At 46.1% G+C, this 12,481-nt stretch overlaps 1 protein-coding gene across 3 annotated transcripts in view; it reads right to left on the bottom strand.

The window, feature by feature from the left end:
- Positions 1–12,481, bottom strand: part of LOC137366357 (dnaJ homolog subfamily C member 27) — an 84,264-nt gene that overhangs the window by 45,704 nt on the left and 26,079 nt on the right. For all 3 annotated transcript variants that reach the window (XM_068028258.1, XM_068028259.1, XM_068028260.1), the window contains exon 2: positions 9,806–9,888. In XM_068028258.1, the coding sequence (XP_067884359.1) occupies positions 9,806–9,888 (83 nt within the window). The remainder of the gene's footprint in view (positions 1–9,805; positions 9,889–12,481) is intronic.

The raw sequence follows: 12,481 nt of genomic DNA, 5'->3' as shown, positions 1-12,481 counted from the left end.
TGGGAGAGGAACTTGCAGGTGGTGGTGTTCCCATGCATTTGCTGCCCTTGTCCTTTTAGGTGGTAGAGGTCACGGGTTTGGATGGTGTTGTCTAAGGAGCCTTGGTGCATTGCTGCAGTGCATCTGGTAGATGGTACACACTGCTGCCACTGTGCGTCGGTGGTGGAGGGAGTGAATGTTTGTAGATGGGGTGCCAATCAAGCGGGCTGCTTTGTCCTGGATGGGTGTCGAGCTTCTTGAGTGTTGTTGGAGCTGCACCGATCCAGGCAAGTGGAGAGTATTCCATCACACTCCTGACTAGTGACTTGTAGATGGTGGACAGGCTTTGGGGAGTCAGGATGTGAGTTACTCGCCGCAGGATTCCGAGCCTCTGACCTGCTCTTGTAGCCACAGTATTTATGTGGCTACTCCAGTTCAGTTTCTGGTCCAAGGTAGCCCCTAGGATGTTGATAGTGGGGCATTCAGCGATGGTAATGCCACTGAATGTCAAGGGGAGATGGTTAGATTCTCTCTTATATAAAAGCAAAATACTGCGGATGCTGGAAATCTGAAACAAAAACAAGAAATGCTGGATTCACTCAGCAGGTCTGGCAGCATCTGTGGAAAGAGAAGCAGAGTTAACGTTTCGGGTCAGTGACCCTTCTTCGGAAGAGATTCTCTCTTGTTTGAGATGGTCATTGCCTGGCACTTGACAGTGGTAGGGAAACTATTGGAGAAAATTCTGAAGGAGAGAATCTATAACCACTTGGAGAGGCAAAATTTGATTAAGAATAGTCAGCATGGCTTTGTCAGAGGGAGGTCATGCCTAAAAAATTCGATTGAATATTTTGAGCATGTGACCAGGTGTGTAGAAGAGGGTAGTGCAGTTGATGTAAGGCTCACCTGCCTATAGCTTTCTGGATTATCCTTGCTACCCTTCTTAAACTAAGGAACAACATTGGCTATTCTCTAGTCCTCTGAGACATCACCTGTAGCCAATGAGGATACAAAGATTTCTGTCAAGGCCCCAGAAATTACTTCCCTTGCCTCCCTCAGTATTCTGGGGTAGATCCCATCAGGCCCTGGGGACATATCTACATCAATGCTTTGCAAGACGCCTAACACCTCCTCCTTTTTGATAATGACATGACCCAGACTACCTACACTCCCTTCCCTAGGCTCATCATCCACCAAGTCCTTCTCTTTGGTGAATACTGATGCAAAGTACTCATTTAGTACCTCACCCATTTCCTCTGGCTCCACACATAGATTCCCTTCTCTGTCCTTGAGTGGGCCAACCATTTCCCTGGTAACCCTCTTGCTCTTTATATACTTATAAAAAGCCTTGGGATTTTCCTTAATCCTGTTTGCCAATGACTTTTCATGACCCCTTTTAGCCCTACTGTCTCCTTGCTTAAGTTCTTTCCTACTTTCTTTATATTCCTCAAGGGATTCGTCTGTTCCTAGCCTTCCAGCCCTTACGAATGCTTCCTTTTTCTTTTTGACGAGGCTCACAATATCCCTTGTTATCCAAGGTTCCCGAAACTTGCCAAACTTATCCTTCTTCCTCACAGGAACATGCTGGCCCTGGATTCTAATCAACTGATGTTTGAAAGACTCCCACATGTCAGATGTTGATTTACCCTCAAACAGCTGCCCCTAATCGAAATTCTTCAGTTTCTGCCTCATATTATTATAATTAGCCTTCAGCATTAGTGATCCAGAAGGATTTTTACAACAATTGACAATGGTTTCATGGCCATCATTAGATGACTAGCTTTTTAGATTAGATTAGACTAGCTTTTTTTTTAATTCCAGATTTTTTATGAATTGAATTCAAATTCCACCTTCTGCTGTAGTGGGATTTGAACCCATGTCCCCAGAGCAATACCCTGGGTCTCTGGGTTACTAGTCCAGTGACAATACCACGATGCTACCGCCTCCCCATGCAGAATGTAGTATGTAGAAAGTCCTACAAGGGAAGGGGCAGGACTGGACCTAATCCTAGTGAATGAAGCTGGACAAGTGGTAGAAGTGTCAGTGGGGGTGCATTTCGGGGATAGTGACCATAACGCTGTAAGATTTAAGGTACTTATGGAAAAGGACAAAGATGGACCAGAAATAAAGGTACTGAATTGGGGGAAGGCCGGTTTCAATATGATAAAACAGAATATGGCCAAAGTGCACTCGGAGCAGCTGCTTGTAGGAAAGTCTACATCACAGCAGTGGGAGTCATTCAAAGAGGAAATAGTGAGAGTTCAGAGCCAACATGTACCCGTTAAGGTGAAGGGTAGGACGAACAGGCCCAGGGAACCCTGGATGTCAAGGGATATAGAGCATTGGATCAGGAAAAAAAAAAGGAGGCTTATGGCAGATCCCAAGCATTGAAAACAGTGGAGGCAGTAGAGGAGTATAGAAAGTGTAGGGTGGCACTTCAAAAAGTAATTAGGTGAGCGAAGAGGGGGCATGAAAAAAACCACTGGCAGGCCAGATAAAAGAAAATCCCAAGGTGTTTTATAAGTATATTATCTTCATCGCATCTCATCTTTGGCCTCCTTGTCTCGAGAGACAATGGGTAAGCGCCTGGAGGTGGTCAGTGATTTGTGAAGCAGCGCCTGGAGTGGCGATAAAGGCCAATTCTAGAGTGGCAGGCTCTTCCACAGGTGCTGCAGATAAAATTGGTTGACAGGGCTGTTACACAGTTGGCTCTCCCCTTGCACTTCTGTCTTTTTTTCTGCCAACTGCTAAGTCTCTTTGACTCGCCACGCTTTAGCCCCGCCTTTATGGTAGCCCACCAGCTCTGGCGATCACTGGCAACTGACTCCCACGACTTGTGATCAATGTCACAGGACTTCATGTCGTGTTTGCAGACGTCCTTAAAGTGGAGACAAGGACGGTCGGTGGGTCTGATAACAGTGACGAGCTCGCTGTACAATGTGTCCTTGGGGCTCCTGCCATCTTCCATGCGGCTCACATGGCCAAGCCATCTCAGGTGCCGCTGGCTTAGTCGGGTGTATATGCTGGGGATGTATATTAAGGGTAAGAGGTTAACCAGGGAAACAGTAGGGCCCATTAGGAACAAAAGTGGCAATCTGTGTGTGGAGCCGCAGGACATAGGTGAGGTTTTAAATGATTACTTTTCATCAGTGTTCACTATGGAGAAGGACGATGTAGGTGTAGAGATCAGGGAGGGGGATTGTGATATACTTGAACATATTAGCATTGAAAGGGAGGAAATATTAGCTGTTTTAGTGGGCTTAAAAATGGATAAATCCTCAGGCCCAGATGAGCTGTATCCCAGGCTGTTATGTGAGGCAAGGAAGGAGATAGCAGGGGCTTTGACACAAATTTTCAAATCCTCTCTCTGGCCACAAAAGAGGTACCAGAGGACTGGAAGACAGTGAATGTGGTACCATTATTCAAGAAGGGTAGCAGGGATAAACCAGGTAATTACAGGCCAGTGAGTCTAACATCAGTGATTGGGAAAATATTGGAAAAAATTCTGAGGGACAGGATTAATCCCCACTTGGAGAGGCAGGGATTAATCAGGGATAGTCAGCATGGCTTTGTCAGGGGGAGATCGTGTCTAACTAACTTGATTGAATTTTTGAGGAGGTGACTAGATGTGCCGATGAGGGTAAAGCAGTAGACGTAGTCTACATGGATTTCAGTAAGGCTTTTGATAAGGTCCCGCATGGGAGATTGGTTAAGAAGGTAAGAGTCCATGGGATCCAGGGCAATTTGGCAAATTGGATCAAAAATTGGCTTAGTGGCAGGAGGCAGAGGGTAATGGTCAAGGGCTGTTCTTGCGATTGGAAGCCTGTGACCAATGGTGTACCACAGGGACCGGTTCTGGGACCCTTGCTGTTTGTTGTGTACATTAATGATTTAGACGTGAATATCGGAGGTATGATCAGTAAGTTCGCAGATGACATGAAAATTGGTGGTGTTGTAAATAGTGAGGAGGAAATCCTTAGATTACAGGGAGATACAGAAGGGCTGGTAAGATGGGCGGAGTAGTGGCAAATGGAATTTAATCCTGAATAGTGTGAGGTAATGTATTTTGGGAGGACTAACAAGGCAAGGGAATATACAATGGATGGTAGGACTCTAGGAAGTACAGAAAGTCAGAGGGACCTTGGTATACTTGTCCATACATCACTGAAGGTAGCAGCACAGGTAGATAAGGTGGTTAGGAAGGCATATGGGATACTTGCCTTTATTAGCCGAGGCATATGATGGAGCTGTATAAAACGCTAGTTAGGCCACAGCTGGAGTACTGTGTACAGTTCTGGTCACCACACTTTAGGAAGGATGTGATTGCACTGGAGAGGGTGCAGAGGAGATTCACCAGGATGTTGCCTGGGCTGGAGCATTTCAGCTATGAAGAGAGAATGAAAAGACTGGGGTCGTTTTCCTTAGGGCAGAGAAGGCTGAGGGGAGATATGATTGAGGTGTACAAGATTATGAGGGGCATTGATAGGTTAGATAGGAGGAAACTTTTTCCTTTAGCGGAGGGGGTCAAGAACCAGGGGGCACAGATTTAGGGTAAGGGGCAGGAGGTTTAGGGGAGATTTGAGGAAACATTTTTTCACCCAGAGGGTGGTTGGAATTTGGAACACACTGCCTGAAGAGGTGGTGAGGGAGGAACCCTCATCACATTTAATAAGTATTGAGATGAGCACTTGAAACGCCACAGCATACAGGGTTACGGGCCAAGTGCAGGAATATGGGATTAGAATAGTTGGGTGCTGTATGACTGGCACAGACACGATGGGCCGAAGAGCCTGTTTCTGTGCTGTATGACTCTGTGACCAATTTCCCATGCAGGACCTTATCAAAAGCCTTACTGAAGTCCATATAGACTGCATCAACTGCTTTACCCTCATCTACACATCTAGTCACCTCCATGAAAAATTCAATCAAATTTGTTAAACATGATCTCCCCCTGACAAACCCATGCTGACTATCCCTGATTAATCCTTGCCTCTCCAAGTGGAGATTAATCCTGTCCCTCAGAACTTTTTCCAATAGCTTCCCAACCACTGATGTTAGACTCACTGGCCTGTAATTACCTGGTTTATCCCTGCTACCCTTCTTGAATAATGGTACCACATTCGCTGTCCTCCAGTCCTCTGGCACCTCTCCTGTGGCCAGAGAGGATTTGAAAATTTGTGTCAGAGCCCCTGCTATCTCCTCCCTTGCCTCACATAGCCTGGGATACATCTCATCTAGGCCTACAGATTTATCCACTTTTAAGCCTGCTAAAACAGCTAATACCTCCTCCCTTTCAATGCAAATTTGTTCAAGTATATCACAATCCCCATCCCTGATCTCTACAACTACATCGTGCTTCTCCATAGAGAACACTGATGAAAAGTAATCATTTAAAACCTCACCTATGTCCTCCGGCTCCACACACAGATTGCCAGATTGCCAGTTTGGTCCCTAATGGGCCCTACCCTTTCCCTGGTTATCCTCTTGCCCTTAATATACTTATAAACTACCTTGAGATTTTCCTTTCTCTGGCCTGCCAGTGTTTTTGATGCCCCCTCTTTGCTTACCTAATTACTTTTTTTAAAGTTATAGCCCCTATACTTTGTATACTCCTCTAGGGTCTCCGCTGTTTTCAGGGCTCTGAATATGCCATAAGCCTCCTTTTTTTCCCCTTATCCAATCCTCTATATCCCTTGACGTCCAGGGTTAAACATAGAAACATAGGAGCAGGAGTAGGCCATTCAGCCCTTCAAGCCTGCTCCGCCATTCATTATGATCATGGCTGATCATCCAACTCAGTAACCTGTTCCCGCTTTCGCCCCATACTCTTTGATCCCTTTAGACCCAAGAGCTATATCTAACGCCATCTTGATAACATATAATGTTTTGGCCTCAACTGCTTTCTGTGGTAGTGAATTCCACAGGCTCACCACTCTCTGGACGAAGAAATTTCTCCTCATCTCAGTCCTGAAAGGTTTACCCCCTATCCTTCGACAATGACCCAGGTTCAGGGCTCCCCCACCATCGGGAACATCCTTCCTGCATCTACCCTGTCAAGTACTGTTAGAATTTTATAGGTTTCTATGAGATCCCCCCTCACTCTCCTGAACTCCAGCGAATATAATCCCAACCAACTCAATCTCTCCTCATCCGTCAGACCCGCCATCCCAGGAATCAGTCTGGTAAACCTTCGCTGCACTCCCTCTATAGCAAGAACATCCTTCCTCAGATAAGGATTTCATTTCACACATTTCACAATATTCCAGGTGTGGCCTCACCAAGACATCCCTGCTCCTGTACTCGAATCCTCTCGCTATGAAGGCCAACATGCCATTTGCCTTTTTTACCACCTGTTGCACCTGCATGCTTACCTTCAGCGACTGGTGTACGAGAACACCCAGGTCTCGCTGCATATTCTCCTCTCTCAGTTTATAGCCATTCAGATAATAATCTGCCTTCCTGTTTTTGCTACCAAAGTGGATAACCTCACATTTATCCACATTACACTGCATCTGCCATGCATTAGCCCACTCACTCAACTTGTCCTGCACCCTTTTCACAACTCACCCTCCCACCCAGTTTTGTGTCATCTGCAAATTTGGAAATATTATATTTAGTTCCCTCATCTAAATCATTCATATATATTGTGAATAGCTGGGGTCCGAGCACCGATCCCTGCAGTACCCCACTAGTCACTGCCTGCCATTCGGCAAAAGACCCATTTATCCCTGCTCTTTGTTTCCTGTCCGCCAATCAATTTTCTATCCATTGCAATACACTACCCCCAATCCCATGCGCTTTAATTTTACATGCTAATCTCTTATGTGGGACTTTGTCGAAAGCCTTCTGAAAGTCCAAATAAACCACACCCACTGGTTCCCCCTCATCAACTCTACTAGTTACATCCTCGAAAAATTCTAGTAGATTTATCAAGCATGATTTCCCTTTCGTAAATCCATGCTGACTCGGCCTAATTCTACCACTGTTCTCCAAGTGCTCTGCTATAAAATCTTTGATAATGGATTCTAGAATTTTCCCCACTACTGATGTCAGGCGGACTGGTCTATAATTCCCTGCTTTCTCTCTACCTCCCTTTTTAAATAGTGGGGATACATTAGCTACCCTCCAATCTGTAGGAACTGTTCCAGAGTCGATAGAATCTCTGGACTTATTGGTCCTACCCTTCACCTTTACGGGAACATGTTGGCCCTGAACTCTCACTATTTCTTTTTGAATGACTCCCACTGGTCTGATGTAAACATTCCTACAAGTAGCTGCTCCCAGTCCACTTTGGCCAGATCCTGTTTTATCATATTGAAATTGGCCTTCCCCCAATTCAGTACCTTTATTTTCAGTCCACCTTTGTCCTTTTCCATTATTACCTTAAATCTTACAGAGTTATGGTCACTCTCCCCAAAATGCTCCCCCACTGACACTTCTACCATTTGTCCAGCTTCATTCCCTAGGTTAGGTTCCAGTACTGCCCCTTCTCTTGTCGGACTTTCTACGTACTGGCTCAAAAAGCTCTCCCGGATGCATTTTAAGAATTCCGCCCCCTTTAAGCCTTTTGCAATAAGACTATCCCAGTTAATATTGGGGAAGTTGAAATATCCTACTATCATTACCCTATTATTTTTACACCTCTGTGAGATTTGCCTACATTTCTGCTCCTCTATCTCTTCCTGACTGTTTGGAGGCCTATAGTACACTCCCAGCAAAGTGATTGCCCACTTTTTGTTTTTAAGTTCTACCCATATGGCCTCATTTCAGGAACCATCTAAGATATCATCCCTCCTTACTACAGTAATTGACTCCTTGATCAATAGTGCAATGCCACCTCCTCTTTTACACACCCCCTCCCCCACCCTGTCACACCTGAAGATTCTATACCCTGGAATGTTAAGCTGCCAGTCCTGCCCTTCCCTCAACAATGTCTCTGTGATAGAAATATCATATTCCCATATGTTAATCATTGCTCTCAATTCCTCTGCCTTATTAGTAAGATTCATGGCATTAAAATCGATGCAATCCAGCCTTGCATTATTCGCTTGTGCCTTAACAGGTCTATATTTGCTCTGCCTTCCAGACTGACTTAGTTTATTTTCTATGATTTGCTGTGCATCCACACCCATACCCCCCTACTGTACTTCCACCCCCTGCCAAAGTGTCGTTGGTACCAATGTGAACCACGACCTCTGACTGTTCACTTTCCCCCTTCAGAATGTCCTGCAGCTGCTCCATGACAACCACGTCCCTAGCACCAGGGAGGCAACATACCATCCTGCAGTCACGTTTGTGGCCACAGAAACGCCCATCTGTACCACTTACGATAGAATCCCCTATCACTATAACTCTCCCACTCTTTTTCCTCCCTTCCTGTGCAGCTGAGCCACCTGTGGTGCCACAGACTTAGCTCTTGCTGCACTCCCCTGAGAAGCTATCTCCCACAACAGTATTCAAAGGGGAAACTCTGTTAGAGAAGGAGATGGAACCAGGGGACTCCTGCACTACTGCCTAGTTCTTTTACTCTGCCTGGTGGTCACCCATTCCCTTTCTGCCTGAGCAGTCTTTACCTGCGGTGCGACCACCTCCCTGTACGTGCTATCCACGATCTCAGCCTCGCGGATGCTCCACAGTGTCCCCAGCCGCCACTCCAGATCCGGACTGGACACGGACTGCTTCAGTATCTGAGGAGTGGCGAATGGTGCTGAACATTGTGCAATCATCAGCGAATATCCCCACTTCTGACCTTATGATGGAGAGAAGGTCATTGATGAAGCAGCTGAAGATGGCTGGGCCTAGGACGCAACCTTGAGTAACTCCTGCAGTGATATCCTGGGACTGGTTTCCCAATGCCTCTTTGTAAAGCCATGGTGAAACTTTCTGTTAAAGGCGCTATATAAATGCAGCTGTGTTACTTCTAATTATTCTGTTATCTTGGAACAGGACACTGACTGATTGCTCCCCTCCCTAACACAGAGAACTGAGGCCAATTATAGCACCCAAACACCACCCGAGCCAAGAGTAACCAGATCAGCAAAGATCAGGAATGGTACGGTGGGGGGGCAGGGGGAGCGTCCTGATCTCCATAGCTGGGGTAACTGCATCTCTAACCACGTTTCCAATCAGTAATAATGCATTCTCATATTTAAATCAAACACATGCCTATTTCAAATAAGTAAAGTGTATGAATTCTCTTTTCATTAACAGTCATGATCTGAGGAAGGATGTTCTTGCTATGGAGGGAGTGCAGCGAAGGTTCACCAGACTGATTCCTGGGATGGCAGGACTGACGTAAGAAGAGAGATTGGGTCGATTAGGCTTGTATTCACTAGAGTTTAGAAGAATGAGAGGGGATCTCATAGAAACCTACAAAATTCTAACAGGACTGGGCAGACTAGATGCAGGAAGGATGTTCCCAATGACAGGGGAGTCCAGGACCAGGGGGTCAGAGTCTAAGGATAAGGGGTAAGCTATTTGGACTGAGATCAGGAGGGATTTCTTCACCCAGAGAGTAGTAAATCTGTGGAATTCTCTACCACGGAAAGCAGTTGAGGCCAAATCATTAAATATATTCAAGAAAGAATTAGATATAGTTCTTCGGGCTAATGGGATCAAGAGATACAGGGAGAAAGCGGGAACAGGTTACTGAGTTTGGATGATCAGCCATGATAGTATTGAATGGTGGAGCAGGCTCGACGGGCCAAATGGCCTACTCCTGCTCCTATTTTTCTATGTTTCTATGATAATTAACACTCAAACAATTTACTATAAGCAAACCCAGATCACCAAAGATGGGGAGAAAATTAGCATCCCACAAAGTACTCACTTTGTAACTCCATAGTCGATTCCGATAGTTGCCAAATATTTTGGGACAAACCTCTTCTCACAGTATCGCTTAATGATACAGCTCTGGAAAATAAATTACAGTCAGCACTTCCATCTACACCAAAAAAAGCACCACTTACCTGAGCCACACAGAACTTAAAGTACTCAGGTTCCATCCCTGGTCTTTGCTGAGTTCGTTGATCTCACCCAGTGTGACACTGAGCCCCACACAGAGCAGGAAGTGTCCAGGCTCTATCCCTGGCCTGTACTCATTACCCAGTGATTCCAGTGTGCATGTAGATGTCAGGAAAGGATGGGACTAGGTTTGGTAATGACGTCATCCAGTAGTCCTACTGGTTGGGTGGATTGGACAGTTTCTGTGTTTTAATGTCTGTGTCAGCTCATCAGGCCCACCTGGCTCAGCCACCAGCCAAGAGAAAAAGACAGCCTATCGTCAAGCATGCAGCACCCTTCAATGTAAACGGAGGAACATCCAAAACGACTGGTGGATTGCACTTGTGGAAAAAACTCAACTATACGCTGATACTAGCAACATAAGAAGTTTCTATGAAGCACTAAAATCTGTCTAGAGACCAGCACATCAAACCCAAAACCCCTTGAGGAGCACTGATGGCAAGACCCTACATACCGACAAGGAGTCAGTCCTGGATCGTTGGTCGGAGCAATTTGAAACTCTCTTCAGCGCCAAGTGCCCAGTGCATGATACTGCCAACAATCACATCCAACAACAGCCTGTCAAAGAAGAACTGGATGAAAGCCCAACTCCGGAGGAAACTGTGACCGCCATCAACCAGATGAAAAACAATAAAGCCCCTGGAGCCGATGGAATTCCATCCGAAGCCTTGAAGCATGTTGGCCCTGCCCTATCCGCCAAGCTCCATGAGTTTTTCACCGCCTGCTGGGAACAGGGCAGGATTCCACAGAATCTTCGTGATGCCATTATCATCACCTTGTACAAAAACAAAGGAGAAAAATCAGACTGCTCCAACTACTGTGGGATCACCCTCCTTTCTATCGTTGGGAAGATCCTGGCTAGAATACTTCTGAACAGGCTTGTGCCTACCATTGCGGAAGAAAACCTCCCAGAGAGCCAGTGTGGTTTCAGAGCAAACAGGCACCACAGACATGGTATTTGCACTCAGGCAATTACAAGAAAAGTGTCGTGAGCAAAACAAAGGCCTGTATGTCACTTTCGTAGACCTCACCAAGGCATTCGACACTGTGAGCAGAGATGGACTTTGGAAAATCCTTGTAAAACTTGGATGCCCACCCAGGTTCCTGGCCATGGGGAAGCAGTTTCATGAAAATCAGTAGACAAGTCAAGCAAAACAGCGACCTCTCCAGTCCCTTCCAAATCTCCAATGGTGTGAAGCAGGGATGTGTGCTGGCTCCGACCCTATTCACCATCTTTTTCAGCATGATGCTGCAGCAGGCAACTTAAGACCGCAATGAGGGAGTTTATGTACGCTTCCAGACTAATGGAGGCCTTTCCAACCTCAGGCTCTCACAAAGACACAAGAAAAACTCATCCGTGAACTTCTTTTTGCCGATGACTGCTCTCCTGGCCCACAGTCAGTCAGACCTGCAACTTATAACAACACATTTTTCCAAGGCAGCACAACCCTTTTTTAACTAAAAATCAGTTCAAAGAAAACTGAAGTCCTGCATCAGCCTGCACCCCAAGAAGAATATAGACCACCAAGCATTGTCATCGAGGGATCCGAGCTGAATGCCATCAAGCAATTTACGTATTTGGGGAGCATCATCTCGTTTGATGCCACCATAGACAAGGAAGTGGACCAAAGGCTTTCAAAAGCAAACAAAACATTCGGCAGACTGTACAAATGTGTGTGGAGCAACCACAGCCTCAGAGCACAGACTAAACTCAAAGTGTACAAAGCCATAGTCCTCACCACTCTTCTGCTTGGCGCCGAGCCATGGGTCCTATACCGCCATCATGTACGCCTTCTAAAGTGCTTCCATTAGCGCTGCCTCTGCAGCATTCTCAGGATCCACTGGCAGGACCGCATCTCAAACATTGAAGTCCTGGAAACAGCCAACATCACCAGCATCGAGGCCATCTTCCTGCAAAGCCAACTGCTTGGGCGGGTCACGTTGCCTGGATGGATGACAGTCGCCTGCCCAAGATCGTGTTGTATTGAGAGCTGACCATGAGTAAAAGGAACAGAGGGGCCCCATGCAAACGTTTCAAGGACTCCCTGAAGAAGTCCCTCTCTGTGTGTCACATTGACCATCGGCAGTGGGAGACGCAGGCCATAGATCATGATGCCTGGAGATGCTACATCAGGAGGGCTATAGACACCTTTGAGACTGAACGAAGAACCAGCATGAAGGAGAAAAGGAGAAGGATAGATCCTATTTCTCCCAGCAGCAACTACAACTTCACTTTTACTCATTGTGGGAGAATCTGCCGGTCACAGATAGGCCTAACTAGCCACCAGCGGGCCTGCAACCTTCCCAAAATCTTCGTCTGCGAAGAAATGCCAAGTGATTCTTATGCCACCCCTCACCCTCCAGGACTCCAACTTTCAGTATTGCATCTGTGAAACCAGCTTGGTTACATTTATAAAATTGAACTGTTTCATAGATCATTGTTTTGACAGAAAAGGCTATTTACAGTAATAGGTAGAAGGGT

Source organism: Heterodontus francisci, unplaced genomic scaffold (assembly GCF_036365525.1).
Source record: "Heterodontus francisci isolate sHetFra1 unplaced genomic scaffold, sHetFra1.hap1 HAP1_SCAFFOLD_377, whole genome shotgun sequence".
Lineage (NCBI taxonomy): Eukaryota > Metazoa > Chordata > Chondrichthyes > Heterodontiformes > Heterodontidae > Heterodontus > Heterodontus francisci.
This window is presented reverse-complemented; position numbering and strand designations above follow the sequence as displayed.